Here is a 27,414-nt window from a genome sequence, read left to right on the forward strand (position 1 = left end):
GAAATGCTAATGACAGTTGATGACTTGTGAGGGAGACTCACTTTTCTTTGTATATGTGTCTTCTTATACGTTTCCCACACCCCAGTGAGTGGCCACACCCTTGCTCATATGGAGTTTTTAAGTAATTAGAGTTTTAAAGCTATAAAGGAAAACAAACAAACAAAATAAACAGGACAATTAGATGGGAGGGACATGTGTAGAGGGTTCTGGGGGCAACTGGAGGTAGGAAAAGGGTGGGAGTGGGTAATGATTAAAATACATTGCTACATGTGTGAAATTTTCAAAGAACAAAAGATTATTTATAAGAAAAGAAAATGCTAGTAAAATCATATAAAATGTACATGTCAAAATATTTTTTTTAAATGGGATTTTTTTTATTTACGTTTCAAATGTTATTCCCTTTCCCAGTTTCCGTCCATCCCCCATCCCATCCATCTCCCATTTTTCTATAAGGGTGTTCCCTGTCCCCTCCCACCTCCCCTCCCCACCTCCCCACCTTGACACTCCCGTACATTAGTGGGTCCAGCCTTGGCAGGACCAGGGGCTTCTCCCCCGATTGGTGCCCAACAAGGGCATACTCTGCTACATAAGCAGCTGGAGCCCTGGGTCTATCAGTGTAGTTTTTGGGTAGTGCTTTAGGCCCTGTTAGCTCTGGTAGATTGGTATTGTAGTTCTTATCGGGTTGCAAGCCCTTTCAGCTCCTTCAATCCTTTCTGTAATTCCTCTAATGGGTACCTCCATTCTCAGTTCAATGGTTACTCCTAGCACTCATCTCTGGATTTGTCATGCTCTGGCCGAGCCTCTCAGGAGACAGCTATATCAGGCTCCTGTCAGCATGAACATCTTTGTTTCATCAATATTGTCTAGTTTTGGTGGCTGTATATACATGGGCTAGATCCCCAGGTGGATAAACTCTGAATGGTCATTCTTTAGTCTCTGCACAAAACTTTGTCTCCATATCCTTTCCTATGAATATTTTTGTTCCCCCTTTTAAGAAGGACTGAAGCATCTGCACTTTGGTTGTCCTATTTCTTGAGCATCATGTGGTCTGTGGATTGTATCCTGGGTAATTTGAGCTTTTGAGCTAATATCCACTTCTCAGTAAGTGCATACAATGTGTGGTTTTTTGTTTTGGGGGGTTTTTTTGCTTTGTTTTGTTTTTGTTTTTGTGATTGGGTTACCTCACTCAGGAAAATATTTTCTAGTTCTATCCATTTGCCTATGAATTTCATGAAATTATTGTTTTTGATAGCTGAGTAGTACTCCATTGTGTAGATGAACCACATTTTCTGTATCCATTCCTCTGTTGAAGGGCATCTTTCCAACTTCGGGTTATTATAAATAAGGCTGCTATGAACATAGTGAAGCATGCGTCTTTGTTATATGTTAGACAAACATTTGGGTATATGCCCAGGAGTGGTATATCTGGCTCCTCAGGTAGTAAAATGTCCAATTTTCTGAGCAACGTCCAGACTGATTTCCAGAGTGTTCATGCCACTTTCCAATCCCACCAGCAATGGAGGAGTGTTCCTCTTTCTCCACATCCTCGCCAGCATTTGCTGTCACCTGAGTTTTTGATCTTAGCCATTCTCACTGGTGTGAGGTGAAATCTCAGGGTTGTTTTGATTTGCATTTCCCTTATGACTAAGGATGTTGAACATTTCTTTAGGCACTTCTCAGCCATTGGATATTCCTCAGCTGAGAATTCTTTGTTTAGTTCTGTACCCCATTTTTAATAGGGTTATTTCGTGATATGGAATCTAACTTCTTGAGTTCTTTGTATATATTGGATATCAGATGTAGAATTGGTAAAGACCTTTTCCCAATTTGTTGGTTGCCATTTTGTTCTAATGACAGTGTCCCTTGCCTTAGAGAAGGTTTGCAGTTTTATGAAGTCCCCTTCTTGATCTTAGAGCATAAATCCATTGGTGTTTTGTTCAAGAAATGTTCCCAGTGCCCATGTGTTTGAGGCTCTTCTGAACTTTTTCTTCTATTAGTTTGAATGTATCTGGTTTTATGTGGAGATCTTTGATCCACTTGGACAGAAGCTTTGTACAGGGTGATAAAAATGGGTTGATTGATTTGCATTCTTTTATATGCTGGCCTCCAGTTCAACCAGCACCATTTGTTGAAAATGCTACATTTTTTGCACTGGATGGTTTTAGCTACTTTGTTAATGATCAAGTGACCATAGGTCTATGGGTTCATTTCTGGGCCTTCAAGTATATTCCATGGATCTACCTGCCTGTCTCTGTACCAATACCATGAAGTTTTTTTTTTTTAATCAGGATTGCTCTGTAATACAGCTTGAGCTGTATTATCAGGGATGGTGATTCCCCCAGAAGTTCTTTTATTTTTGAGGATAGCTTTCGCTATCCTGGATTTTTTGTTATTCAAAATTAATTTGCATATTGGTCTTTCTAACTATGAAAAACTGAGTTGGAATTTTGATGGGGATTGCATTGAATCTGTAGATTGCTTTTGGCAAGATGGCCATTTTTACTATATTAATCCTGCCAATCCATGAGCATGGGAGATCTTTCCATCTTCTGAGGTCTTCTTCAATTTCTTTCTTCAGAGGCTTGAAGTTCTTATTGTAGAGATCTTTTATTTGCTTGGTTAAAGTCACTCTGAGGTACTTTATATTATTTGGGACTATTATGAAGGGTGTCGTTTCCCTAATTTCCTTCTCGGCTTGTTTCTCTTTTGTGTAGAGGAAGGCTACTGATTTATTTGAGTTAATTTTATACCCAGCCACTTTGCTGAAGTTGTTTATCAGGCTTAGTCATTTTCTTGTGGAATGTTAGGGGTCACTTAATTATATTATATCATCTGGAAATAGTGATATTTTGATTTCTTCCTTTCCAATTTGTATCATTTTGACCTTCTTTTGTTGTCTGAATGCTCTGGCTAGGACTGAAAGTACTATATTGAATAAGTAAGGAGAGACTGGGCAGCCTTCTCTAGTCCCTGATTTTAGTGGGGTTGCTTCAAGTTTTTCTCCATTTATTTTGATGTTGGATAGTGGTTTTCTGTATATTGCTTTTACTATGTTTAGGTGTGGGCCTTGAATTCCAGATCTTTCCAGAACTTTTAACATGAAGAGGTGTTGAATTTTGTCAAATGCTTTTTTTTTTGGCATCCTAATGAGATGATGATGTGGTTTTATTTTCTTTGAGTTTCTTTATATACTGGATTACTTTGATGGATTTCTGTATATTGAACCATCCCAGAACACCTGGGATGAAGCCTACTTGATCATGATGGATAATCATTTTGATGTGTTCTTGGATTTCCTTTGTGAGAATGTTATTGAATATTTTTGCATTGATATTTATGAGGAAAATCGGTCTGAAGTTCACTTTCTTTGTTGGGTCTTTGTGTGGTTTAGGTATAAGCATAATTGTGGCTTCATAGAAGGAACTGGGTAATGTTCCTTCCGTTTCTATTTTGTGGAATAATTTGGACAGTATTGGTATGAGGTCTTCTATGAAGGTATAATAGAATACTGTACTAAACCCATCTGGTCCTGGGCTTTTTTGTTTGGGAGACTTATAATTTAACTGCTTCTATTTCTTTAGAAGTTATGGGACTGTCAATGGTTTATCTGAACCTGATTTAAATTTGGTACTGGGTATCTGTCTAGAAAATTGTCCATTTCATCCAGATTCCCAAGTTTTGTTGACTATAGGCTTTTGTATTAGGATCTGTTGATTTTTTTAATTTCCTCAGATTCTGTTGTTATGTCTCCCATTTTGTTTTTGATTTTGTGAACTTGGATACACTCTCTGTGCCCTCTGGTTAGTTAGCTAAGGATTTATCTATCTTGTTGATTTTTCCAAAGAACCAGCTCCTGGTTATGTTTGTTTTTTGTACACTGCTTTTTTGTTTCTACTTGGTGATTTCAACCATGAGTTTGATTATTTCCTGTGTTCTACTCCTCTTGGGTGTATTTTGTTCTGTTTGTTCTAGAGTCTTTAGGTATGCTGTCAACCTGGTAATGCATAATCTCTCTTTTCTTTTTGAGGTACTCAGAGATTTGAGTTTTCCTCTTAGTACTGCTTTCATTGTGTGCCATAAGTTTGGGTATGTTGTGCCTTCGTTTTCACTAAATTCTAAAAAGTCCTTAATTTCTTTCTTTATTTGATCCTTGACCAAGTTATCATTGAGTAGAGTTTTTTTCAACTTCCACGCATATGTGGGTTTTCTGTTGTTATTGTTGTTATTGAAGACTAGCCTTAGTCTGTGGTGATTTGATAGGATGCAAGGGATTGTTTCAATCTTCTTGTATCTGTTGAGGCCTGTTTTGTGACTGATTATATGGTCAATTTTGGAGAAGAGACCATGACGTGCTGAAGAGAAGGTATAGCCTTTTGTTTTAGGATGAAATACTCTATGAATATTAAACCCATTTGGTTCATAACTGCTGCTAGTTTCTTTATGTCTCTGTTTAGTTTTTCTTTCATGACCTGTCCATTGATAAGAATAGGGTGTTGAAATCTCCCACTATTATTGTATGAGGTGCAATGTGTGCTTTGAGCTTTACTAAGGTTTCTTTTGTAAATGTAGGTGCCCTTGCATTTGGAGCATAGATATTTATGATTGAGAGTTCATCGTGGTGGATTTTTTCCTTTGATGAATGTGAAGTATCCTTCCTTATCTTTTTTGATAACTTTTTATTAAAATCGATTTTATTCGATTTTAGAATAACTCCTCCAGCTTGTTTCTTTGGACCATTTGCATGGAAAATTGTTTTCTAGCCTTTTACTTGCAGTAGTGTCTGTCTTTGTCACTAAGGTGTGTTTCCTGTATGCAGCAAAATGTGAGTCCACCTTATATATCCAATCTGATAGTCTATGTCTTTTTATTGGGCAATTGAGTCCATTGATGTTAAGATATACTAAGGAATAGTGATTGTTGTTTCCTGTTATTTTTGTTGTTAGAGGTGGAATTATGTTTGTGTGGCTCTCTTCTTTTGGTTTTGTTGCAAGGAGATTACATTCTTGCTTTTTCTACAGTATAGTTTCCCTCTTTTTGATGGAGTTTTCCATCTATTATCCTTTGTAGGGATGGATTTGTGGAATGACATTATATAAATTTGATTTTGTCATAGAATATCTTGGTTTCTCCATTTATGTTAATTGAGAGTTTTTCTGGATATAGTAGCATGGACTGGCATTTGTGTTCTCTTAGGGTCTGTATGACATCTGCCCACTATCTTCTGGCTTTCATAGTCTCTGGTGAGAAGTCTCATATAATTCTGATAGGTCAGCTATTATATGTTACTTGACCTTTTCCCCTTAATGCTTTTAATATTCTCTCTTTGTTTTGTGCATTTGGTGTTTTGACTATTGTATTATTAGAAGAGTTTCTTTTCTGGTCCAAGCTACTTGGAGTTCTGTAGGCTTCTTGTATGTTTATGGGCATCTCTTTCTTTAGGTTAGGGAAGTTTTTTTCTATAATTTTGTTGAAGATATTTACTGGCCCTTTAAGTTGGGAGTCTTCCCTCTTTTCTATATCTATTATCCTTAGATGTGATCTTCTCATTGTGTCCTGGATTTCCTAGATGTTTTGAGTTAGGAGCTTTTTGGGTTTTACATTATCTTTGACAGTTGTGTCAATGTTTCCTATGGTATCTTCTGCCCCTGACATTCTATCTTCTATCTCTGGTATTCTGTTGGTAATGCTATGACTCCTGATCTCTTTCCTAGGTTTTCTATCTCCAGGGTTGTCTCCCTTTGTGATTTCTTTATTGTTTCTATTACCATTTTTAGATCCTGGATGGTTTTCTTCAATTCCTCCACCTGTTTGGTTGTGTTTTCCTGTAATTCTTTAAGGGATTTTTGTGTTTTCTTTTTAAGGGCTTCTACTTGTTTACCTGTTGTTTAACTTATTTACCTTGTTTCTTTAAGGGAGTTACTTATGTTCTACTTTAAGTCCTCTATCATCATCATGAGATGTGATGTTAAATCCAAATCTCGCTTTTCCAATGTTTTTAGATATCTAGTATTTGCTTTGGTGGAAGAACTGGGCTCTCATGATTCCCAGTAGCCTTGGTTTCTCTTGTTTAGGTTCCTATACTTGCCTCTCACCATCAGGATGTCTCTGGTGTTAGCTTGTCTTGCTGTCTTTGAAAGGGGCTTTTCCCTTCTGTACACCTGTGTGTTAGCACTCCTGTAGACCTGTTTTCTTTCATCCTCTCTTAGTCAGGGTTTCTATTCCTGTACAAACATCATGACCAAGAAGCAAGTTGTGGAGGAAAGAGTTTATTCAGCTTAAACTTCCCCATTGCTGTATCACCAAAAGATGTCAGGACTGGCACTGAAGCAGGTCATGAAGCAGGAGCTGATGCAGAGGCCATGAAAGGATGTTTCTTACTGGCTTGCTTTCCCTGGCTTGCTCAGCTTGCTTTCTTATAGAACCCAAGACCACCAGCCCAGGGACGGTACCACCCACAATGGGCTGGGTCCTCCCACCTTGACCACTAGTTGAGAAAATGCCTTACAACTGGGTCTTATGGAGGCATTTCCATAACTGAGACTCCTTTTCTATGATAACTCCAGCTTCTGTCAAGTTGACACAGAAAACTAGCTAGTACACACCCCATCTTAGAACAGAGAGCTGCTCTTAGCTTTGTGTGTCTGAATCCTCCAGGTGGTTGGCTTGGAAAAGAAGATTTGGTCTTGCCTCTGCTGTCAGGTGTGTCCCCGCTTCCAGAGACTCACTGGCTTACAGCTCTGGCTGTGCTCAAATAAAGACTGGAAGGTCCTGCCCATGACTGCTCCTGTAGTCCTGTGCCTAGAGGTCACAGAAGGCCCAGAGGCACTAGGCTGGTTCCTCTTGGGTCAGAATATGGGCAGGAGTAGTTGTCTCCTCTGAGTTCTCAGGTTTGTCCACACTTTTAAGAGTCCAGCACTCTCCCCCATGGGATTTGGGTACAGAGAGCTGTAGAACCAGTTCAGCTCTGGGTATAGGCAGAAAACAGCACATGTCAAAATCTTTTTTTTTTTTAATTTTTTTTCTTTATTAACTTGAGTATTTTTTACTTACATTTCAAGTGTTATTCCCTTTCCCAGTTTCCGGGCCAACATCCCCCTAACCCCTCCCATTCCCCTTCTATATGGCTGTTCCCCTCCGACCCTCCCCCCATTACCACCCTCCCCCCGAAAATCACATTCACTGGGAGTTCAGTCTTAGCAGTACCAAGGGATTCCCCTTTCACTGGTGCTCTTACTAGGCTATTCATTGCTACCTATGAGGTTGGAGCCCAGGGTCAGCCCATGTATAGTCTTTGGGTAGTGGCTTAGTCCCTTGAAGAACTGTTTGGCATTGTTGTTCATATGGGGTCTCGAGCCCCTTCAAGCTCTTCCAGTCCTTTCTCTGATTCCTTCAACAGGAGTCCCGTTCTCAGTTCAGTGGTTTCCTGCTGGCATTTGCCTATGTATTTGCTGTATTCTGGCTGTGTCTCTCAGGAGAAATCTACATCCGGCTCCTGTCTGTCTGCACTTCTTTGCTTCATCCATCTGGTCTAATTGGGTGGCTGTATATGTATGGGCCACATGTGGGGCAGGCTCTGAATGGGTGTTCCTTCTGCCTCTGTTTTAATCTTTGCCTCCCTATTCCCTGCCAAGGGTATTCTTGTTCCCCTTTTAAAGAATGAGTGAAGCATTCACATTTTGATCATCCGTTTTAAGTTTCATGTGATCAGTGCATGTAGGGTAATTCAAGCATTTGGGCTAATAGCCACTTATCAATGAGTGCATACCATGTGTGTTTTTCTGTAATTGGGTTACCTCACTCAGGATGATATTTTTCAGTTCCATCCATTTGCCTATGAATTTCATAAAGTCATTGTTTTTGATAGCTAAGTAATATTCCATTGTATAGATGTAGCACATTTTCTGTATCCATTCCTCTGTTGAAGGACATCTGGGTTCTTTCCAGCTTCTGGTTATTATAAATAAGGCTGCTATGAACATAGTGGAGCATGTGTCTTTGTTATATGTTGTGGCATCTTTTGGGTATGTTCCCAAGAGAGGTATAGCTAGGTCCTCAGGTAGTTCAATGTCCAATTTTCTGAGGAACCTCCAGACTGATTTCCAGAATGGTTGTACCAGTCTGCAATCCCACCAACAGTGGATGAGTGTTTCTCTTTCTCCACATCCTCGCCAGCATTTGCTGTCCCCTGAGTTTTTGATCTTAGCCATTCTCACTGGTGTGAGGTGAAATCTCAGGGTTGTTTTGATTTGCATTTCCCTTATGACTAAAGATGTTGAACATTTCTTTAGGGGTTTCTCAGCCATTCATAATTCCTCAGCTATGAATTCTTTGTTTAGCTCTGAACCCCATTTTTAATAGGGTTATTTGTCTCCCTGCGGTCTAACTTCTTGAGTTCTTTGTATATTTTGGATATAAGCCCTCTATCAGTTGTAGGATTGGTAAACATCTTTTCCCAATCTGTTGCTTGCCATTTGTCCTAACCACACTGTCCTTTGCCTTACAGAAGCTTTGTAGTTTTATGAGATCCCATTTGTCGATTCTTGATCTTAGAGCATAAGCCATTAATGTTTAGTTCAGGAAATTTTCTACAGTGCCCATGTGTTTGAGATGCTTCCCCACTTTTTCTTCTATTAGTTTGAGTGTATCTGGTCTGATGTGGAGGTCCTTGATCCACTTGGACTTAAGCTTTGTACAGAGTGATAAGCATGGATAGATCTGCATTCTTCTACATGTTGACCTCCAGTTGAACCAGCACCATTTGCTGAAAATGCTATCTTTTTTCCATTGGATGGTTTTGGCTTCTTTGTCAAAAATCAAGTGACTACTAGGTGTGTGGGTTCATTTCTGGGTCTTCAATTCTATTCCATTGTTCTATCTGTCTGTCTCTGTACCAATACCATGCGGTTTTTATCACTATTGCTGTGTAATACTGCTTGAGTTCAGGGATAGTGATTCCTCCAGAAGTCTTTTTTGTTGAGGATACTTTTAGCTATCCTGGGTTTTTTGTTGTTCCAGATGAATTTGCAAATTGTTCGTTCTACCTCTTTGAAGAATTGGATTGGAATTGGATTGGATTGATGGGGATTGCATTGAATCTGTAGATTGCTTTTGGTAAAATGGCCATTTTTACTATATTAATCCTGCCAATCCATGAGCATGGGAGATCTTTCCATCTTCTGAGGTCTTCTTAAATTTCTGTCTTCAGAGGCTTGACGTTCTTATTGTACAGATCTTTTGCTTGCTTGGTTACAGTCACACCGAGGTACTTTATATTATTTGGGACTACTATGAAGGGTGTCGTTTCCCTAATTTCTTTCTCAGCCTGTTTCTCTTTTGTGTAGAGGAAGGCTACTAATTTATTTGAGTTAATTTTATACCCAGCCACTTTGCTGGAGTTGTTTATCAGGTTTAGTAGTTCTCTGGTGGAACTTTTGGGATCACTTAAATATACTATCTTATCATCTGCAAATAGTGATATTTTGACTTCTTCTTTTCCAATCTGTATCCCCTTGATCTCCTTTTGTTATCTGATTGCTCTGGATAGAACTTCAAGAACTATATTGAATAAGTAGGGAGAGAGTGGGCAGCCTTGTCTAGTCCCTGCTTTTAGGGGGATTGCTTCAAGTTTCTCTCCGTTTAGTTTAATGTTAGCTACTGATTTCTTGTATATGGCTTTGACTATGTTTAGATATGGGCCTTGAATTCTTATTCTATCCAGGACTTTTATCATGAAGGGGTGTAGAATTTTGTGAAATGCTTTCTCAGCATCTAATGAAATGATCATGTGGTTTTGTTCTTTCAGTTTGTTTATATAATGGATCACGTTGATGGTTTTCCATATATTAAACCATCCCTGCATGCTTGAGATAAAGCGTACTTGATGGTGGATGATTGTTTTGATGTGCTCTTGGATTCGGTTTGCCAGAATTTTATTGAATATTTTTACGTCGATATTCATAAGGGAAATTGTTCTGAAGTTCTCTTGCTTTGTTGGGTCTTTGTGTGGTTTAGGTATAAGAGTAATTGTGGCTTCATAGAAGGAATTCGGTAGTGCTCCTTCTCTTTCAATTTTGTGGAATAGTTTGGATAGTATTGGTATGAGGTCTTCTATGAAGGTCTGATAGAATTCTGCAGTAAACCCTTCTGGACCTGGGCTCTTTTTGGTTGGGTGACCTTTAATGACTGCTTCTATTTTCTTAGGAGTTATGGGTTTTTTAAATGGTTTATCTGTTCCTGATTTAACTTCGTTACCTGGTATCTGTCTAGGAAATTGTCCATTTCCTGCAGATTTTCAAGTTTTGTTGAATATAGGCTTTTGTAGTAGGATCTGGTGATTTTTTTAATTTCCTCTGAATCTGTAGTTATGTCTCCCTTTTCATTTCTGATTTTGTTAATTTGTACACACTCTCTGTGTCCTCTCGTTAGTCTGGCTAAGGGTTTATGTATCTTGTTGATTTTCTCAGAGAACCAACTTTTGGTTCTGTTGATTCTTTCTATGGTCCTTTTTGTTTCTACTTGGTTGACTTCTGCTCTGAGTTTGATTATTTCCTGCCTTCTACTCCTCCAGGGTGTATTTGCTTCTTTTTGCTGAGAGCTTTTAGGTGTGCTGTCAAGCTGCTGACATATGCTCTCTCCTGTTTCTTTCTGCAGGCACTCAGAGCTATGAGTTTTCCTCTTAGCACAGCTTTCATTGTGTCCCATAAGTTTGGGTATGTTGTACCTTAATTTTCATTAAATTCTAAAAAGTCTTTAATTTCTTTCTTTATTTCTTCCTTGACCAGGTTATCATTGAGCAGAGCATTGCTCAATTTCCATGTATATGTGGGCGTTCTTCCCTTATTGTTATTGAAGACCAGCTTTAGCCCGTGGTGGTCTGATAACACGCATGGAATTATTTCTATCTTTCTGTATCTGTTGAGGCCTGTTTTATGACCGAGTATATGGTCAGTTTTGGAGAAAGTACCATGAGGATCTGAGAAGAAGGTATATCCTTTTGCTTTAGGATAGAATGTTCTATAAATATCTGTTAAGTCCATTTGGTTCATGACTTCTCTTAGTCTGTCTATGTCTCTCTTTAATTTCTGTTTCTATGACGTGTCCATTGATGAGATTGGGGCGTTGAAATCTCCTACTATTATTGCGTGAGGTGTAATGTGTGTTTTGAGCTTTAGTAAGGTTTCTTTTATGTATGTAGGTGCCCTTGTATTTGGAGCATAGATATTTAGGATTGAGAGTTCATCTTGGTGGATTTTTCCTTTGATGAATGTGAACTGTCCTTCCTTATCTTTTTTGATGACTTTTAGTTGAAAATTGATTTCATTTGATATTAGAATGGCTACTCCAGCTTGCTTCTTCCGACCATTTGCTTAGAAGGTTGTTTTCCAACCTTTCACTCTGAGGTAGTGTCTTTCTTTGTCTCTGAGGTGTGTTTCCTGTAGGCAGCAGAATGCAGGGTCCTCATTGTGTATCCAGTTTGTTAATCTATGTCTTTTTATTGGGGAGTTGAGACCATTGATGTTGAGTGATATTAAGGAATAATGATTATTGCTTCCTGTTGTATTCATATTTGGATGTGAGGTTATGTTTGTGTGCTTTTCTTCTCTTTGTTTTGTTATCAAGACGATTTGTTTCTTGCTTTTTCTAGGGTATTGCTTGCCTCCTTATGTCGGGCTTTACCATTTATTATCCTTTGTAGCACTGGATTTGTAAAAAGATATTGTGTAAATTTGGTTTTGTCATGGAATATCTTGGTTTCTCCATCTATGTTAATTTAGAGTTTTGCAGGATACAGTAACCTGGGCTGGCATTTGTGTTCTCTTAGGGTCTGTATGACTTCTGTCCAGGATCTTCTGGCTTTCATAGTCTCTGGCGAGAAGTCTGGTGTGATTCTGATAGGTCTGCCTTTATATATTACTTGACCTTTTTCCCTTACTGCTTTTAATATTCTTTCTTTATTTTGTGCGTTTGGTTTTTTGACTATTATGTGACAAGAGGAGTTTCTTTTCTGGTCCAATTTATTTGGAGTTCTGTAGGCTTCTTGTATGCTTATGGGCATTTCTGTGTTTACGTTAGGGAAGTTTTCTTCTATGATTTTGTTGAAGATATTTGCTGGTCGTTTGAACTGGGTGTCTTCACTCTCTTCTATACCTATTATCCTTAGGTTTGATCTTCTCATTGAGTCCTGGATTTCTTGTATGTTTTGGACCAGTAGCTTTTTCCGTTTTACATTATCTTTGACAGTTGTGTCGATGATTTCTATGGAATCTTCTGCTCCTGAGATTCTCCCTTCTAGCTCTTGTATTCTGTTGGTGATGCTTGTATCTATGGCTTCTTGTCTCTTCCTTTGGTTTTCTATATCCAGAGTTGTTTCCGTGTGTTCTTTCTTCATTGCTTCTATTTCCATTTTTAATTCCTTCAACTGTTTGACTGTGTTTTCCTGGAATTCTTTCAGGAATTTTTGTGATTCCTCTCTATAAGCTTCTACTTGTTTATTTATGTTTTCCTGCGTTTCTGTAAGGGAGTTCTTCACGTCTTTCTTGAAGTCCTCCAGCCTCATGATCAAATATGATTTTAATCTAGATCTTGCTTCTCTGGTATGTTTGGACATTCAGTGTTTGCTTTGGAGGGTAATTGGGCTCTGATGTTGCCATGTAGTCTTGGTTTCTGTTGCTTGGGTTCCTGGGCTTGCCTCTTGCCATCAGATTATCTCTGTTGTTACTTTATTCTGCTATTTCTGACAGTGGCTAGACTGTCCTGTAGGCCTGTATGTCAGGAGTACTGTACACCTGTTTCCCTGTTTTCTTTTAGCCAGTTATGGGAACAGAGTGTTCTGATTTCGGGCGTGAGGTCTTTCCTGCCTACTGGTCTTCAGCTGTTCCTGTGGGACTATGTCCTGAATCCACCAGGCAGGTCGCTTGGAGCAGAAAAGTTGGTCTTACCTGTGGTCCCGTGGCTCAAGCTGTTCGTGGGGGGCTGTTCTTGAGCTCTCCGTGAGGGCGGCAACCAGTAGGGCTTGTGCTGCCTTTTCCCAGAGCCCCCGTGCACCGGGGTCCCAGATGGCATTAGGTGTTTTCCTCTGGAGTCAGAAATGTGGGCAGAGTGTAGTCTCTTCTGGCTTCCCAGGCGTGTCTGCCCCTCTAAAGGTTTAGCTCTCCCTCCCATGGGATTTGGGTGCAGAGAACCTTTGTTCTGGTCCCTTCAGGTTTCAGTGGTGTCAGGGGACCTGCAGCTCCAGTGCCCTTATCTTCCGGTTCCCAGAGGCCGTATACAATTTCCTCTTGGGCCAAGGATGTGGGCAGGGGTGGGCAGTATTGGTGGTCTCTTCCGCTTTGCCGTCTCAGGAGTGCCCACCTGTCTCGGTGATGAGCTCTCTCTCCCCTCAAAGTATCTTATGAAAGAACCAAAAACTTTGAATTTCTGATAAGTTGCCAGGTAGCACTAATGTCCCTGGACCACACATTTATACATGTGCTTTATAGAGGCAGCACATTTCTGAAGTAGAGAACTCATCAGAGTTACCATGGGACATTAATATTAGGTGTAGCAGAGGACAAGTGGCCAAAATGTAGCAGGAGACATCGGTCTTAGTGTTAGGTGTCAGGATGCTTTGGCTGTGGATTTCAGCTCATCACCACCCATTTAAGGAGTTCCCTGGAACCTTGGATTTTAAGAAAGGTCAAAATGAATGACTACTCCCAGAAAGTGAGGTTACTCTGTTTTATGGAACATATTTTGTACCTGTTTGTCCTACACGCACACTGAAGAACATTCTTTATCTATACAGTATCTTAGATAACTGTTTTGAATACCAAATACAAGAAAAATAAATCCAAGAAAGGGGCCAAATACCAAAATCATACAGAAATTTCTTTAAAAAAAAAGTGTAATATAGTCTTCTCAGTGTATGGCAGTTAGGTGGGGAAACCATTTCAACTACTTCCTGTGAATAGGATCAAGTCCAGAAATTAAGCTGGTGTACCCTTTAGAGTAAAGCTATGCATGTCCATACTTTAAATATTTATAGATTATTTATAATAATGAATACAACATAAATGCTATATGTAGCTCACTGCCATACTGCATTGATAAAGTGTAATAACAAGAAAAGTTCTGCATAGGTTCAGTACAAAAGTGTTTTTTGAATATTTTCAGTCAGTCATTAATTACATGTATAGAGGAAAACACCACAGGTTTGAAGAACCAACTGTGCCCAGGGACATTCTTTCACTATTGTTGACTGTTTAACCTAACATGTTGCTCCTTTCCCCTATACTGTTATTAACTTGCTACACATCATAGTAAAACTAAGTATGTATCTATTTAGTGACTATACTGTTTATTCAAATTATGAACTTACTTGATTACATTTCTGGATTTAATTATATTTAATTTATGTATAATTAATTAAATAGTAGAGTGTCTTTTATGAAATGTGCCATTTTGAACAGCAGTTATATTGAAGATGAAACAGTCTCTTAAAAATCTCTGATCAGTGTACTCTCAGGACCTTCTTGTTCTTGTTAGTCCATTACAGAAGCCCCCTTAATCCCCACAGTTGTTAACTGTTTCTTGCTAAGTTTGTTCCCCCATCTCCGTCTCTGTTCCCTGTGTTGCTTAAAAAGGAACCTTCTAGCTTCATTTCTTCATAAAGATGGCATTTGGCAGCTCCTTCATGGAACCATCCTTTTTCCTCCTCATTTATTTGTGTTCTTTGAAAAAAGGGAGAAAGAACGAGGAAGGAGAATAATTGATATAGGTTTTAGATTTCCTATTATTTAGAAACAGTCTCAACATTTTTTGTGGCAATATGCAGCCAAGATTATGCCCACATCACTTTGGCTATAGGTGTGATTTCATTTCTTCTGGAGCATATATAAAGGAACACATACATCAGAACGAAGTCTGTCATGGATATGCGTGCACCCATGTGATTAAGCACATGATGTGATTTTCTGAATTCACCATATAGGAAACTCTCTACTAGAAAGTTACCTCTATATCAACAACTCACTTAACTGGAGAGTACTGTGTTTTGTTCTTATATTTAAAACATTATTGTCTTTAAGCACATAAGACCGTATCTATCCTAAACACTTATTTTGGAAAAACATCAAGATTAAAATGCAGAAATCCAGGATTCTAGTCCTACATCTACTGTTTAGCTGCTCAACGCTCTATGTCTCGATTACATATCAGTAAATAGGGGCTGAGGCCTGGCATTTATGCACGTTTGAGTTGAAGCCAAACTAGAGAACACATGTAACAAGATTGCCTTCTTACTTGCTATAATATTTGTTCTCCTCCTTAGCCAATCATGCTTCTCAGCAAAGCTTTCATAGCCAAAGTTTAGAGTGGATTTTAAGTTCTGCTGCTGCACAGTCTAAACATTTACTGTCCAATCAATCACAATCTAGTGACAGAGTAGTTCTGAGGTAGAGTGCTTGCCTATGTGCAAGAATCCCATGTTTAATCCTCAATGCTACTACAGCTAATCAACTGACATGACAGTACTACCATAAAGCAAACAAGTGAAAATCCTCAGCCATTATTTGGTACAACAACTCTAAACAATTGTTTTAAGAAATCTTTGTTCAAACAAAATCCAGTGTAGAAAGCCAATATGTGGAACAAATGGAGGCAGAGAAGGCGGAGCTCTGTGGAACTTGATGCACTTTCTGAATCTTCTCTTAGCCTTCTGGAGTCATATAAACACTGATCTTGAGGCTCACTGGTGAAGTGTATATTGATGTTAATAGCATCATGCCCAAAAGTTGCTGTTGAACAAGTATACCATGTTGTTTACAAAGATTTCAATTAAAATCATGCCAACACTAGAAATGTTGTCTTTTGAAGAGCTTAAGTTTTCACTTTCCTGATAAATGCACCTCAGAATACATGAATTTTTATGGTCACTTGTCAAAATGGCATTACTGTGGTGTAGAAAAGCTCGAAGGTCGAAATGGGAGGACAGGCAGGCTGTAAGTTCATCAAGTCGATGTAGACAGGGTTCAACATCAAATAAAGATAACCTATAACTTACATATGGAGAGCTGAATTTCTTCATGAAACAGCTGTAGGTGGGACAAACACAACAGAAGCAGTAATTCTGTGGCATCTCTTGATGCTGACTTCAATTGACATGTTATTGTTGCTACTCTTTCTCTAGATTGTTTAAGTGCTGTTTGGGGTTTTAAAATCATGTAGATATTGTAGTAGAATCAATAACATAAAAAATTTTGTATTTGTTCGTTGGCCTGATTATTGTGACTTAGAATTGAGTATATTAGAGATTATTAACAAGTTTTGTTCATACAGCAGAATGAAGGAAACATTCAGTGGCATACAAATATAAATTACATTTTAAATTTAAAAACAATTGTAAATATTTGTGACTCAAGTTTAAGAGAAAAGCAAGGTTTTTGGTAAGCTAAAGTTTTGTGCTCTGTAGTTCCTTAAGTGGTTCTCTGGAAAGATTTATCCCCTAAGATAATAAGACAGTTTTACATTTTTCTAAGGCTTACTTTCAACTAAACTTTTAGCTTAAAATCATAAGAATGAATTTCTAACATAGAAAAATAACTCCTAAAAGTTAAAACATAAAAATTACATAGGACAGCATAGCTGTGGTCTCATTTCCTTTGTCTCATTTTGACACAGATCTCTTTCTCTCTCTCTCTTTTAATTTGAGGGTGTGAGAGGTTGCAGTGCTTGGGTACTCCTCAACATAACAGGAGCTGATAGTTCATAATCTGTTAATAATTTTATAATTAATACATAATACTCCATAAATTATTTATTTCTTTTAACCATAATAGTTGACTAACTTCTATTCTTTGGAAAACTATAAACCCAGAAAAAGAGAAAGGCCAACTCGGAGATTACAGTTTAAAACAAGATAAGCTAACTTATTTCCTCTTTGCCAAAGTTTCAGACCCAAAGTTTACGTCTGTCAGACCAGCACAGGAAATCACATCTGTGGAGAGGAATAGTCAGCATCACCTTGATTGAAGGGCGAGACCTCAAAGCAATGGATTCCAATGGGTTGAGTGATCCATATGTGAAGTTCCGGCTTGGCCATCAGAAATACAAGAGCAAGGTAAGTCTCCATCCATCTATGCTCCTATCTCTGTTGGGAATGTTCTGATCAGTGACTAGCCAGACTTTAGGAGAGGGAATGTTTGGTGCCTTTTGAATTGAGCATTTTGGAACATTTCTGAAAGCAAAGCTGGCTGACAGTCTGGGCGCCAGGTGGCCTGGAGTGAACACTCTTCTCTTCTCCCTCAGTGTCCTCATCTAGTACACAGGAGCCAGCTCTCAGCATGCTTGTGAGATTTAAGGAAAAAAAAAACAATAATACCCCAAAAAGAGCATAACATATCTGTTCACAGAAAGACTGTTCACAGTCTTTTATCAGAGACTATCTCTGATACATTCATTATTTTGCATACAGTGAAAGTCTTACAAATTACTCTGTCATTTTATCCAATCTGACTTTGACCAATAGAGACCAAAGAAGTTTTTAAAAATTGTTTTGCATTTTATTTAATCATATCATAACTCTTTTTTCATTTTGCTATCTTCATTAAATTGAGTATTTCTTATTTACATTTCGATTGTTATTCCCCTTCCCGGTTTCTGGGCCAACATCCTCCTAAGCCCTTCACCTCCCCTTTTCTATTTGTGTTCCCCTCCCCATCCTCCCCCATTACCGCCCTCCCCCCAACAATCATATTCACTGGGGTTTAGTCATGGCAGGACAAAGGGCTTCCCTTCCACTGGTGCTCTTACGAGGCTATTCATTGCTACCTATGCAGTTGGAGTCCAGTGTCAGTCCATGTATAGTCTTTGGGTATTGGCTTAGTCCCTGGAAGCTCTGGTTGCTTGGCATTGTTATTCAGATTGAAGGGGTCTCAAGCCCCTTCAATCTCTTCCAGTCCTTTCTCTGATTCCTTCAACGGGGGTCCCGTTCTCAGTTCAGTGATTTGCTGCTGGCATTCGCCTATATATTTGCTGTTTCTGGCTCTGTCTCTCAGAAGAGATCTACATCTGGTTCCTGTAGGCCTGCACTTCTTTGCTTCATCCATCTTGTCTAATTGGGTGGCTGTATATATATGGGCCACATGTGGGGCAGACTCTGAATGGGTGTTCCTTCTGGCTCTGTTCTAAACTTTGCCTCCCTATTCCCTGCCAAGGGTATTCTTGTTCCCTTTTTAAAGAAGGAGTGAAGCATTCACATTTTGGTCACCCTTCTTGAGTTTCATGTATTCTGTACATCTAGGGTAATTCAAGCATTTGGGCTAATATCCACTTATCAATGAGTGCATACCGTGTGTGTTTTTATGTGATTGGGTTACCTCACTCAGGATGATATTTTCCAGTTCCATCCATTTGCCTAAGAATTTCATAAAGTCATTGTTTTTGATAGCTGAGTAATATTCCATTGTATAGATATACCACATTTTCTGTATCCATTCCTCTGTTGAAGGGCACCTGGGTTCTTTCCAGCTTCTGGCTATTAGAAATAAGGCTGTTATGAACATAATGGAGCATGTTTCTTTGTTATATGTTGTGGCATCTTTTGGGTATATGCCCAAGAGAGGTATAGCTGGGTCCTCAGGTAGTTCAATGTCCAATGTTCTGAGGAACCTCCAGACTGATTTCCAGAATGGTTGTACCAGTCTGCAATCCCATCAACAATGGAGGAGTGTTCCTCCTTCTCCACATCCTCGCCAGCATTTGCTGTCACCTGAGTTTTTGATCTTAGCCATTCTGACTGATGTGAGGTGAAATCTCAGGGTTGTTTTGATTTGCATTTCCCTTATGACTAAAGATGTTGAACATTTCTTTAGGGGTTTCTCAGCCATTCATAATTCCTCAGCTATAAATTCTTTGTTTAGCTCTGAACCCCATTTTTTAATAGGGTTATTCGTCTCCCTGCGGTCTAACTTCTTGAGTTCTTTGTATATTTTGGATATAAGTCCTCTACATGTTGTAGGATTGGTAAAGATCTTTTCCCAATCTGTTGGTTGCTGTTTTGTCCTAACAACAGTGTCCTTTGCCTTACAGAAGCTTTGCAGTTTTATGAGATCCCATTTGTCGATTCTTGATCTTAGAGCATAAGCCATTGGTGTTTTGTTCAGGAAATTTTCTCCAGTACCTATGTGTTTGAGATGCTTCCCCACTTTTTCTTCTACTAGTTTCAGTGTATCTGGTTTGATGTGAAGGTCCTTGATCCACTTGGACTTAAGCTTTGTACAAAGCTTAAGTGCAAAAAGCTTAAGTACAAAGCTTATATCATAAGTTTTCATTAGATATTTTATTTATTTACATTTCAAATGTTATCCCCTCTGGAAACCCCCTATCCCATCCTCCCTCCCCCTGCTTCTAGGAGAGCGCTCTCCCACCCACCCACCCACTCCTTCCTGCCTCCCTGCCTTGGCATTCCCCTGTACTTTGGCATCTAGCCCAAGTCCAATGGACCAAGGACCTCTCCTCCAAATGATGTCTGACAAGGCTATCTTCTTCTACATATGCAACTGAAGCCATGGATCTTTTGTTAGTGGTTTAGTCCCTGGGATATCTAGGGGCTCTGATTGGTTGATATTGTTGTTCTTCCTATGGGTCACCAACTCCTTCAGCTTCTTCAGTCCTTTCTCTAACTCCTCCATTGGGGACCCCGCGCTCAGTCCAGTGGTTGGCTGTGAGCATCTGCCTCTGTATTTGCCATGCTTTAGCAGAGCCTCTCAAGAGACAGCTACCTTTAAATTTTATATCATAGTTGTATAAAATGAATTACAATTACAATTCAACCCTGTTCATGATTGTAATGTTCATGTCATATCCAGGTCATTTACTTGCTTTTAGGAAACAAAGGGCCAAACCCCTGCTGTTGCTACAAGGTATGAACAGTAGCACTGCACAAATAGAACTAAAATAATGCCTATCTAAGCAAGTTACTGAAGAGATTAAATAAATGTATAATAGACATAGAAAGAGCTTAAACTGCTGTCGTGATTGTAAGTACCCAGCAAATGCTAAAAACAGGAGGAAAATGAGTGGCAGTAGTAATATTTGTAAAGTAACAATTTTTCTTAGTAGTACTGTATTAAGTAATAGTAGGATCATGTTCTTTATAAAACTAATGATAATAACAAAGACTTATTGTCCAGAGTTACATCTTGTTAGGTGTAAATTTAATGGCTTTCAGTTTCTACAGCTAGCATTTACAGACAGCTTGGGGTGGGTGCTCCCAGTCATCCTGAATTACATAAAGGTCACATCCCATTTTTGTAAAAAAAAAAAAAAACTTACCTTTAGCCTTTTGGGTCAACACCCTGGTCTTGTTCCCTTCTACTGTAGAAAATCTTCATCAGTACTTAAGTTAATTCAAAATATCACAACATTGATTCATTAACAGGCAGTGAGTATTACTCCCAAGCTGTTTGGCAATCTTTCAGAGGCTTACATGTAAGTTTTAGATATAACTTTTAACTGGAAGAAAGGTATATGGGAAAGACAATCCTAATATCAAACACTGAAAAGTTAACCTCTTTGTGACCAGATTTTTAAAAATGGACAACATTCCAAAATGCCATAGGAGTTCATCTAAGCTGAAAGGAAATTTGAATTATCACAGCACCCATCTACTGCCATCTATGTTTGTCTCCAGGAAATTAAGAACAAACTTTAAAACAGCTTCTATATCCAAAGATAGGTATCTCTGACCACTTTTGTTTTCTCTTAATACAATTTACATGTTCTACTAGGCCTTTTTATAATTCTGCTCTTTAGATATGAAATATGAACCCCACTGTGGACATGTGTCTTTATTTGATCTTCTGTCAATGATTTGTTGCAGATTAATTTCAGATTATGAACTTTAAACTTGTGATTCATTTGCATTACCTTTGCATACACATACACCATTGCTTTCAAACTCTTCACGTGTAAAGAGCTATGTGCCATACTTACAAAGAGGAAAAGCCACTACATTTGATCTTTCAAAAAACAGAATGACAAAAGAAACAAACATGAGTTCAGTCTAACCAAATTCTAAATGGAATTTGTAGAATGTTAATATCAGCAACTTAGTTTATTGGTTTACTAGGGATCTTCTCTGAATTCTTAAAATCAGAAAATTGCAGTCCAGATGTCCTATTGTTTATGTAACATGAATAGCTCACACATGTACCATTTCCCTGTCCATGAAATGAAATAGCACAGCAATATTTTTTTACATTCTTTTTTATTGGATTTTTTATTTACATTTCAAATGTTTCCCCTTTCCCCCATGCAACCAACCACCCCTTCTCGCCTCCTCACCCTGACATTCCCCTACAATGGGGGGTACAGCCTTGGCAGGACCAAGGGCTTCTCTTTCCTTCAGTGCCCAACAAGGCCGTCCTCTGCTACATATGCAGCTGGAGCCATGGGTCAGTCCGTGTGTACTCTTTGGATGGTGGTTTAGTTCCTAGGAGCTGTGGTTGGTTGGTATTGTTGTTCTTGGGGCATTACAAGCCCCTTCAGCTCCTTCAATCCTTTCTCTAAACCTCCAATATGGACCCCATTCTCCGTTCAATGGTTGGCTGCTAGAATTCACCTCTGTATCTGTCATGCTCTGGCAGAGCCTCTCAGGAGACAGCTATATCAGGCTCCTGTCATTCCTTTCTTGGCATCAACAATGTTGTCTGGGTTTGGTGGCTCTGTGAATATGGGCTGGATCCCCAGGTGGGGCAGGCTCTGAATGGCCATTCCTTCAGTCTCTGCTCCAAACTTTGTCTCCATATCTCCTCCTATGACTATTTTTGCCCCCCCCCCCTTTTTAAGAAGGACTGAAGCATCCCCATTGGTCATCTTTCTTCTTGAACTTCATGTGGTCTGTGGATTGCATCTTAGATAATTCGAGTTTTGGGGCTAATATCCACTTATCAGTGAGATAGAACAGCAATATTAAATACTAAGACAAAGTGTGCTGAGCTGTCCCAAATGTACTTCCACACAACCCACTGTCTGCTTTTCGTGCATTTTAGACATTCATCTGCATGGAGAGTAAAGGGAAACAGGAACTCTGGGAATTTTCATTTTCTGTTATTACAAGGTAACTGACTATGTGCTTTTCCTTCAGACAGAAACTGTGCCTGAATAAGTGTCAATACGCGAATAGTTCTTTCACAGACAGACTAACTTTTCTTTGTATTTCACGTTTTGCGTATGTTGTGCTACATAGTTAGGGGCTTATTTCTGATTTCTTTGGACACATGCATAACGTGTACTGAGCAACAAAGATGATGTATTGCCGGAACCACTCGTGCACCCAGAAGCTTTGGTTGAGTGAACTACTTCCCTTAACAAGACTTTCTACAGGGTCTCAAGTTGATTCTTACATACTGCTGTTGATAAAATCTTTTGCTTTCTAGATTATGCCCAAAACTTTGAACCCTCAGTGGAGGGAGCAATTTGATTTCCATCTCTATGAGGAAAGAGGCGGAGTCATGGACATCACTGCCTGGGACAAAGATGCTGGGAAAAGAGATGACTTTATTGGAAGGTTTGTGCAAACTACTGTTTCATTTACCTTAGAGATGGCAGGTTTCGTTGAAAGAATGTTTTCTTTAAATTTGGTTGTTGTCAATGATGTTTACAGTGTCAATTTTTTTTTTTTGGCTAGGGTGTGGATTCCTTAACAAAATCCTCAAAGGCTAACAATTGATACCTCCTTCCTCACCAATTGCAGAGGGCAAGTCAAACAAAGGATTGGGGTCTCCTTCCCAGCAGATTTCCTGGCAGTTTGGGGTATAGAACAGACTTGATATTTCAAAAATGACCACATCCACAACTATTTTATAATCCTCATCCAGATGCAGAAGGTTTTGGAACAAGGGGGAAATGTGACCATCACCATTACAATCATTACAGCACCTAAAACTGAAAAGCTTAGATTCAAAGAATGACCAGTAGGTGGCAGCTTTGCCTAGTTGAAGGACAGGAGATTTCAAATTGATATCTAGAAATTTTCTCCAGATGTCAGAATTATTGTGCACAAAAGTTATGGGAGTTGGAAAAGAGGAATTCCATCTGATATGAGACACTTAGAAGAACAAAGAACACATTCAAGGCTGGAAAGTGATCTGTGATAATGTTTGTTTTCATATAGCATTTTGTGACCATAAAAATGCATTATTTCCTACAGCTCCCTATGAGGATCCTTGTAAGCTCTTGGGAATTCATAAATCTGTAAAGAGTTCCAGAATTTTAAAAAAAGAAGAACCCAAGTGAGGCAGATCCATGTTAATCTGATAACACAGCAAACTGTATTCTGAGGCTCTGTGACATTTCTCTACAAAGTTAAGGTTATGCGGGTCGACCACTTGAATGATAGGAATTGTGTTCTGATTACAAAGCCTATTTTTATATTTTTTTGACAGTTGCATATGTGCATTGCAGCAAAATGTGTGGAAACTTGCCAGCATTGAAACAAGCATGGCATGTAGACTTTGTTGTTTTAAAGAGTCTTTCTTCACTGTTCAAGTCACTGGATTTACAATCCAAAGAGAATTCCCGCATTCCCAGCATAAAGGGGATTGTAGTCTAAAAGTAAAAGCAGGAATCCAACCCAACATGCCATGCTTTTCTTTTTTATTTAAATGATTCTGAAAAACCTATTTAAGCAATGGTTTCCCGCTTCTGATGGTAAAATGGAAGATGAGGCTAAGTTTCTGCTAACTCCTAATACCTTATGTGTAAACGAAGGTGGGGGACACCACTGTAGTCTAGGAATAGCATTGTATACTTCAATCCTTTGAAAGCGGGGATCTTTGTTTCCCTGTGCCTCTCAGAAAAACAGTATTGTCAGAGTTTGCTCAAAGTTATTTTGTTCACTTTGGTGCCCCCTGCCAACTTAAGTCATGGTGTATATGTGCGAGTCTCAGAATCACCCCACTGCGGCTGTGTATTGACTGTAGCTCTCTCCTTTGGCTGTGCTCTCTCTCATTCAGGAAGACAGAATCTCGCTGCTACATGAGCACTCGTCCTTTTCACAGTTTACAGAAACAGTCCCTGTCTTGGTGATCAGATAATAAATCAGAACCTGCTTATTCGCCACTTTCTAGAATCAAGGGGCTGGGCTCTAACATTCACTGGCTGCTGCTCTGGCTACGGCCTTCATGGGATTCTTCCCTTTTTATTTCGTAATGACAAGTTATCATTTATGCATTTCTTTCTTTGGGAAGAATTTCCAACTTTGCATTTTGTAAAAGGTCACAGGCCATCCTGTGCTGTCTTTCTCCTTCCTCCTCAGTGGAAAACAGGTTTGGCAGAGAGGAGGCCAGGTCTCTCTCACCCCACCTTTCTTCTAGGCGTGGGCTATTCTGTTGTTTCTTTGCTGTTTCTTTTCAACCCTGGGCCACACATTTCTGAAACTATGTTTTATAAATGTAAACTCAATAATAAGGTTAGTTTGATTATGATGAGAGCATGGCTGACCATCAATTAAAGAAATGGGTCTAAGCCTGTGGTGGGAAGCATAAATATTTTAGCCGTGAAAACTGCCTCCCTCCACTCTCACTGGGATTCATGAGGCCAGGCTTCTGCTCCAAGAGCTGCCTCCATCAACCCATCTGTGAACCCCGTGTCAGGTAGCCCATTGGCCGGCCACCTTGCCTTGCTTCCATCAACCCATCTGTGAACCCCGTGTCACGTAGCCATCTTGCCTTGCTCAGCAGCAGTGCTAGCTGGTGGCTTCCATACCTTGAAACATATTTTTTACCTGACTCCCAAGATAACATACTTTTTCATGCTCTGGATACTCTTCTTGAACCATGGTTTTGTAGTAAATGTGTCAGAATTCATCCCTCAGGCTTTTTCTCTGACTGTACCTGCACCTCCTTCCTGTGCCTCCTGAGCCACCGACAGTCTGCGAACTCCGGAGGTGCTGTTCACTCTACTCTTCCTTCAGCCCTGCTTCTCATAGCCAACTCACTACTATTACTATTTGAAAAGTTAAGATGTTGCTTCAGTGTAGACACCCCCAAGCTAGCCCCTGACTCCCAATGCCTGAAATTTCTTCTTTCAGGATTTTCCTTTGTTCCTTGCTTACACTGGAAACACCAGAGTCATTTGTTTCTCCTTTTTTTCCCTCACATTCATCAAATGCACCCTCTGTCAAGTCTTTCCTTCAGGCTGCAGCCTGAATGACATGAAGAGCTTCCATGATACTTACCTCTTAAAGAATCTATATGTGTTCCCATGTCATCAGGCTGCGAGAGGATCCTTCAACACATGGGTCTTTGGGAGCCCTAATCACCCCTGTTACTGCAACCCCAGGTTGACAACCACCTGCTTCCACATAGACCATAGCAACAGTCACCCCATTTCGCTCTTCTCATCTAACAGTCTGGTCCAATGCAGTAACCAACATCATGTTTTCTTAATTTAATGAGGTTTTATTTCTTTTCAATTGTACAGTCTGTTGAACCTGTGGTAGCTATACCCTTAGCATTTCTGGTATAAATCACTTAAGCTCTATAGTTTGAAATCCATTTGCTAAGTTATTTACTAAGGGGCTCCTGAAGGGCTGCCTCAGCTACCTAAACTTTCAGGTTCTTAGAATCCATAACTGGGGTTACAGTCAGACACTTTTTAGAAGTCTATCAAAAGTGCAATAGAGTGATCAGACAAAACAAGGTTGTTGGACTTGGCCCAAACTCTGCCTTCTGATCACTTCCTTTTGCTCCTAGACTTCTCTGTGGGTTTTTTCTTACTTCACTTTTCCATATCTTTCTTGTTGTTGTTGTTGTTGTTGTTGTTGTTGTTGTTGTTGTTTTTGTTGTTAGCTGTTTTGTAAAGGCTCAAAGAGTGGTAGAGACTACTGCAGCTTATACCTTTACTTTCTCTACAGTCCCAAGTGAAAAATACATAAATAATATAGTTTAACTCCTCTATTCAGAGCTCTTCAGTTCTTTCCCATGAATGGTCTGGGTAGAAGTAAAGTCCTTCTATGAATTACAGTGCTCTGTATGATGTGGTCCCAAACCTCTGCATTGAAATGCTGTCCTTTTTCCTCTACATTCCCATCAGAATGGACACCAGACTAGTCTCAAAACACAACAGACATTTCCTCATCTGTGACACCTGCTTTTAAGTCACCTGCCTGCCTTGCTTTTGCACTGTTGCAGGTCTGATAAACTCTGGTTTCCTAATATTCCCTTTCTCCTAATCTGCAAATGTTTTATAGCCATAGCCACCATACTGTGTATCTTCCTTATTCTATTTGATCATCCACTTCACTGTACCAGAATGCAAATTCCATAACAGGAGGAATATTTGAATGTCTGTTTACTATGGCAGCCTCAGAAAGTGTGTGGAACATATGCTCAGTAAAAGTTCTTTAATTTGAATACAAACAAATGAAGCTTGATTTAATATTGAAAATTACGATTATTTATTCTTTAAATAAAGATCTGATATCCACTGTTACTATATTGTCAATATGAGGATGACTTGGTGGAAGGCACAAACTCCAAATCCAATTGTGAAGAGATATTTACATTATACAAAAGAGAAAATTCACTGAGAGTACAGTTATATATGACAGTGCTCATACTTAAAATGCTAAGCTAATAGATTTAGAAAAAAACTAGTCTGTACATTTATCAAGATTCTTTCACTACATTTCAATTGACAAATAAAGTGGTACATATTTTTAGGGTATCATGTAATGTTCAAGGTATATATACTGCAACATTTAAAGTAAGCATATTTAATCCTCATGCACTTATGGTTGATAGAAGCATTCACTATCCTTTCATGTAGTATTATAAACTTAGACACACCCAATGCTGTTACCTAAAGCCACACTATTGTACCACAGCACACCAGAACTTGTAGCCTCTATCAACTGAGCCTTATACTGATCAGTCAGCCTTTCCTCATTGCCCCTCCCTCTGTTTCTCCAAGCCTCTTGAACCTCTAATCCTTTAATCTTCTTGCAGCTTTTGTAAAGTCAGCCTTTTTAGACCATTGCACTAATTACTTTTCTATGTGTGGATTAGTTTACTCAGTGTAATGATCTCCTGTTGTATCTGTGTACCCATAAATAATAGATTCCATGTTTCTTGACTTTTTGGAACATTCTAGTATTAAAAACAGAATTTCATTATTTTAGAAAAAATAATGTTCTACTCTAAGTATGTATTATATGTTGTTTATCCATGAATGTGTGGATACTTTTTGGGTCTACTTAAAGAATGCTGTATGAAATACTGCATTAAACATGACAGTAAAGAATCAGAGAATTTCTGTATTTATTTTCTCTGAATGGTTTTGTGGTTTTAGGTCTTCTGTTAAAGTTTTTACTCTATTTTGAATTGGTTGGTACACTGGGAAAGACCATGGTCTGGTATGTGCATGTGGATATTC

General features: G+C 39.1%; 1 protein-coding gene across 20 annotated transcripts in view; it reads left to right on the top strand.

Annotated features, from left to right (window-relative positions):
• Mctp1 (multiple C2 and transmembrane domain containing 1) overlaps nucleotides 1-27,414 on the top strand; it is a 729,346-nt gene that overhangs the window by 438,232 nt on the left and 263,700 nt on the right. For all 20 annotated transcript variants that reach the window (XM_087621548.1, XM_087621547.1, XM_087621550.1 and 17 more), the window contains 2 exon segments: nucleotides 16,925-17,095; nucleotides 22,416-22,546. In XM_087621548.1, coding sequence (XP_087477674.1) covers nucleotides 16,925-17,095; nucleotides 22,416-22,546 — 302 coding nt within the window.

This window comes from Rattus norvegicus, chromosome 2, assembly GCF_021556685.1.
Source record: "Rattus norvegicus strain SHRSP/BbbUtx chromosome 2, alternate assembly SHRSP_T2T, whole genome shotgun sequence".
Classification (NCBI taxonomy): Eukaryota; Metazoa; Chordata; class Mammalia; order Rodentia; family Muridae; genus Rattus; species Rattus norvegicus.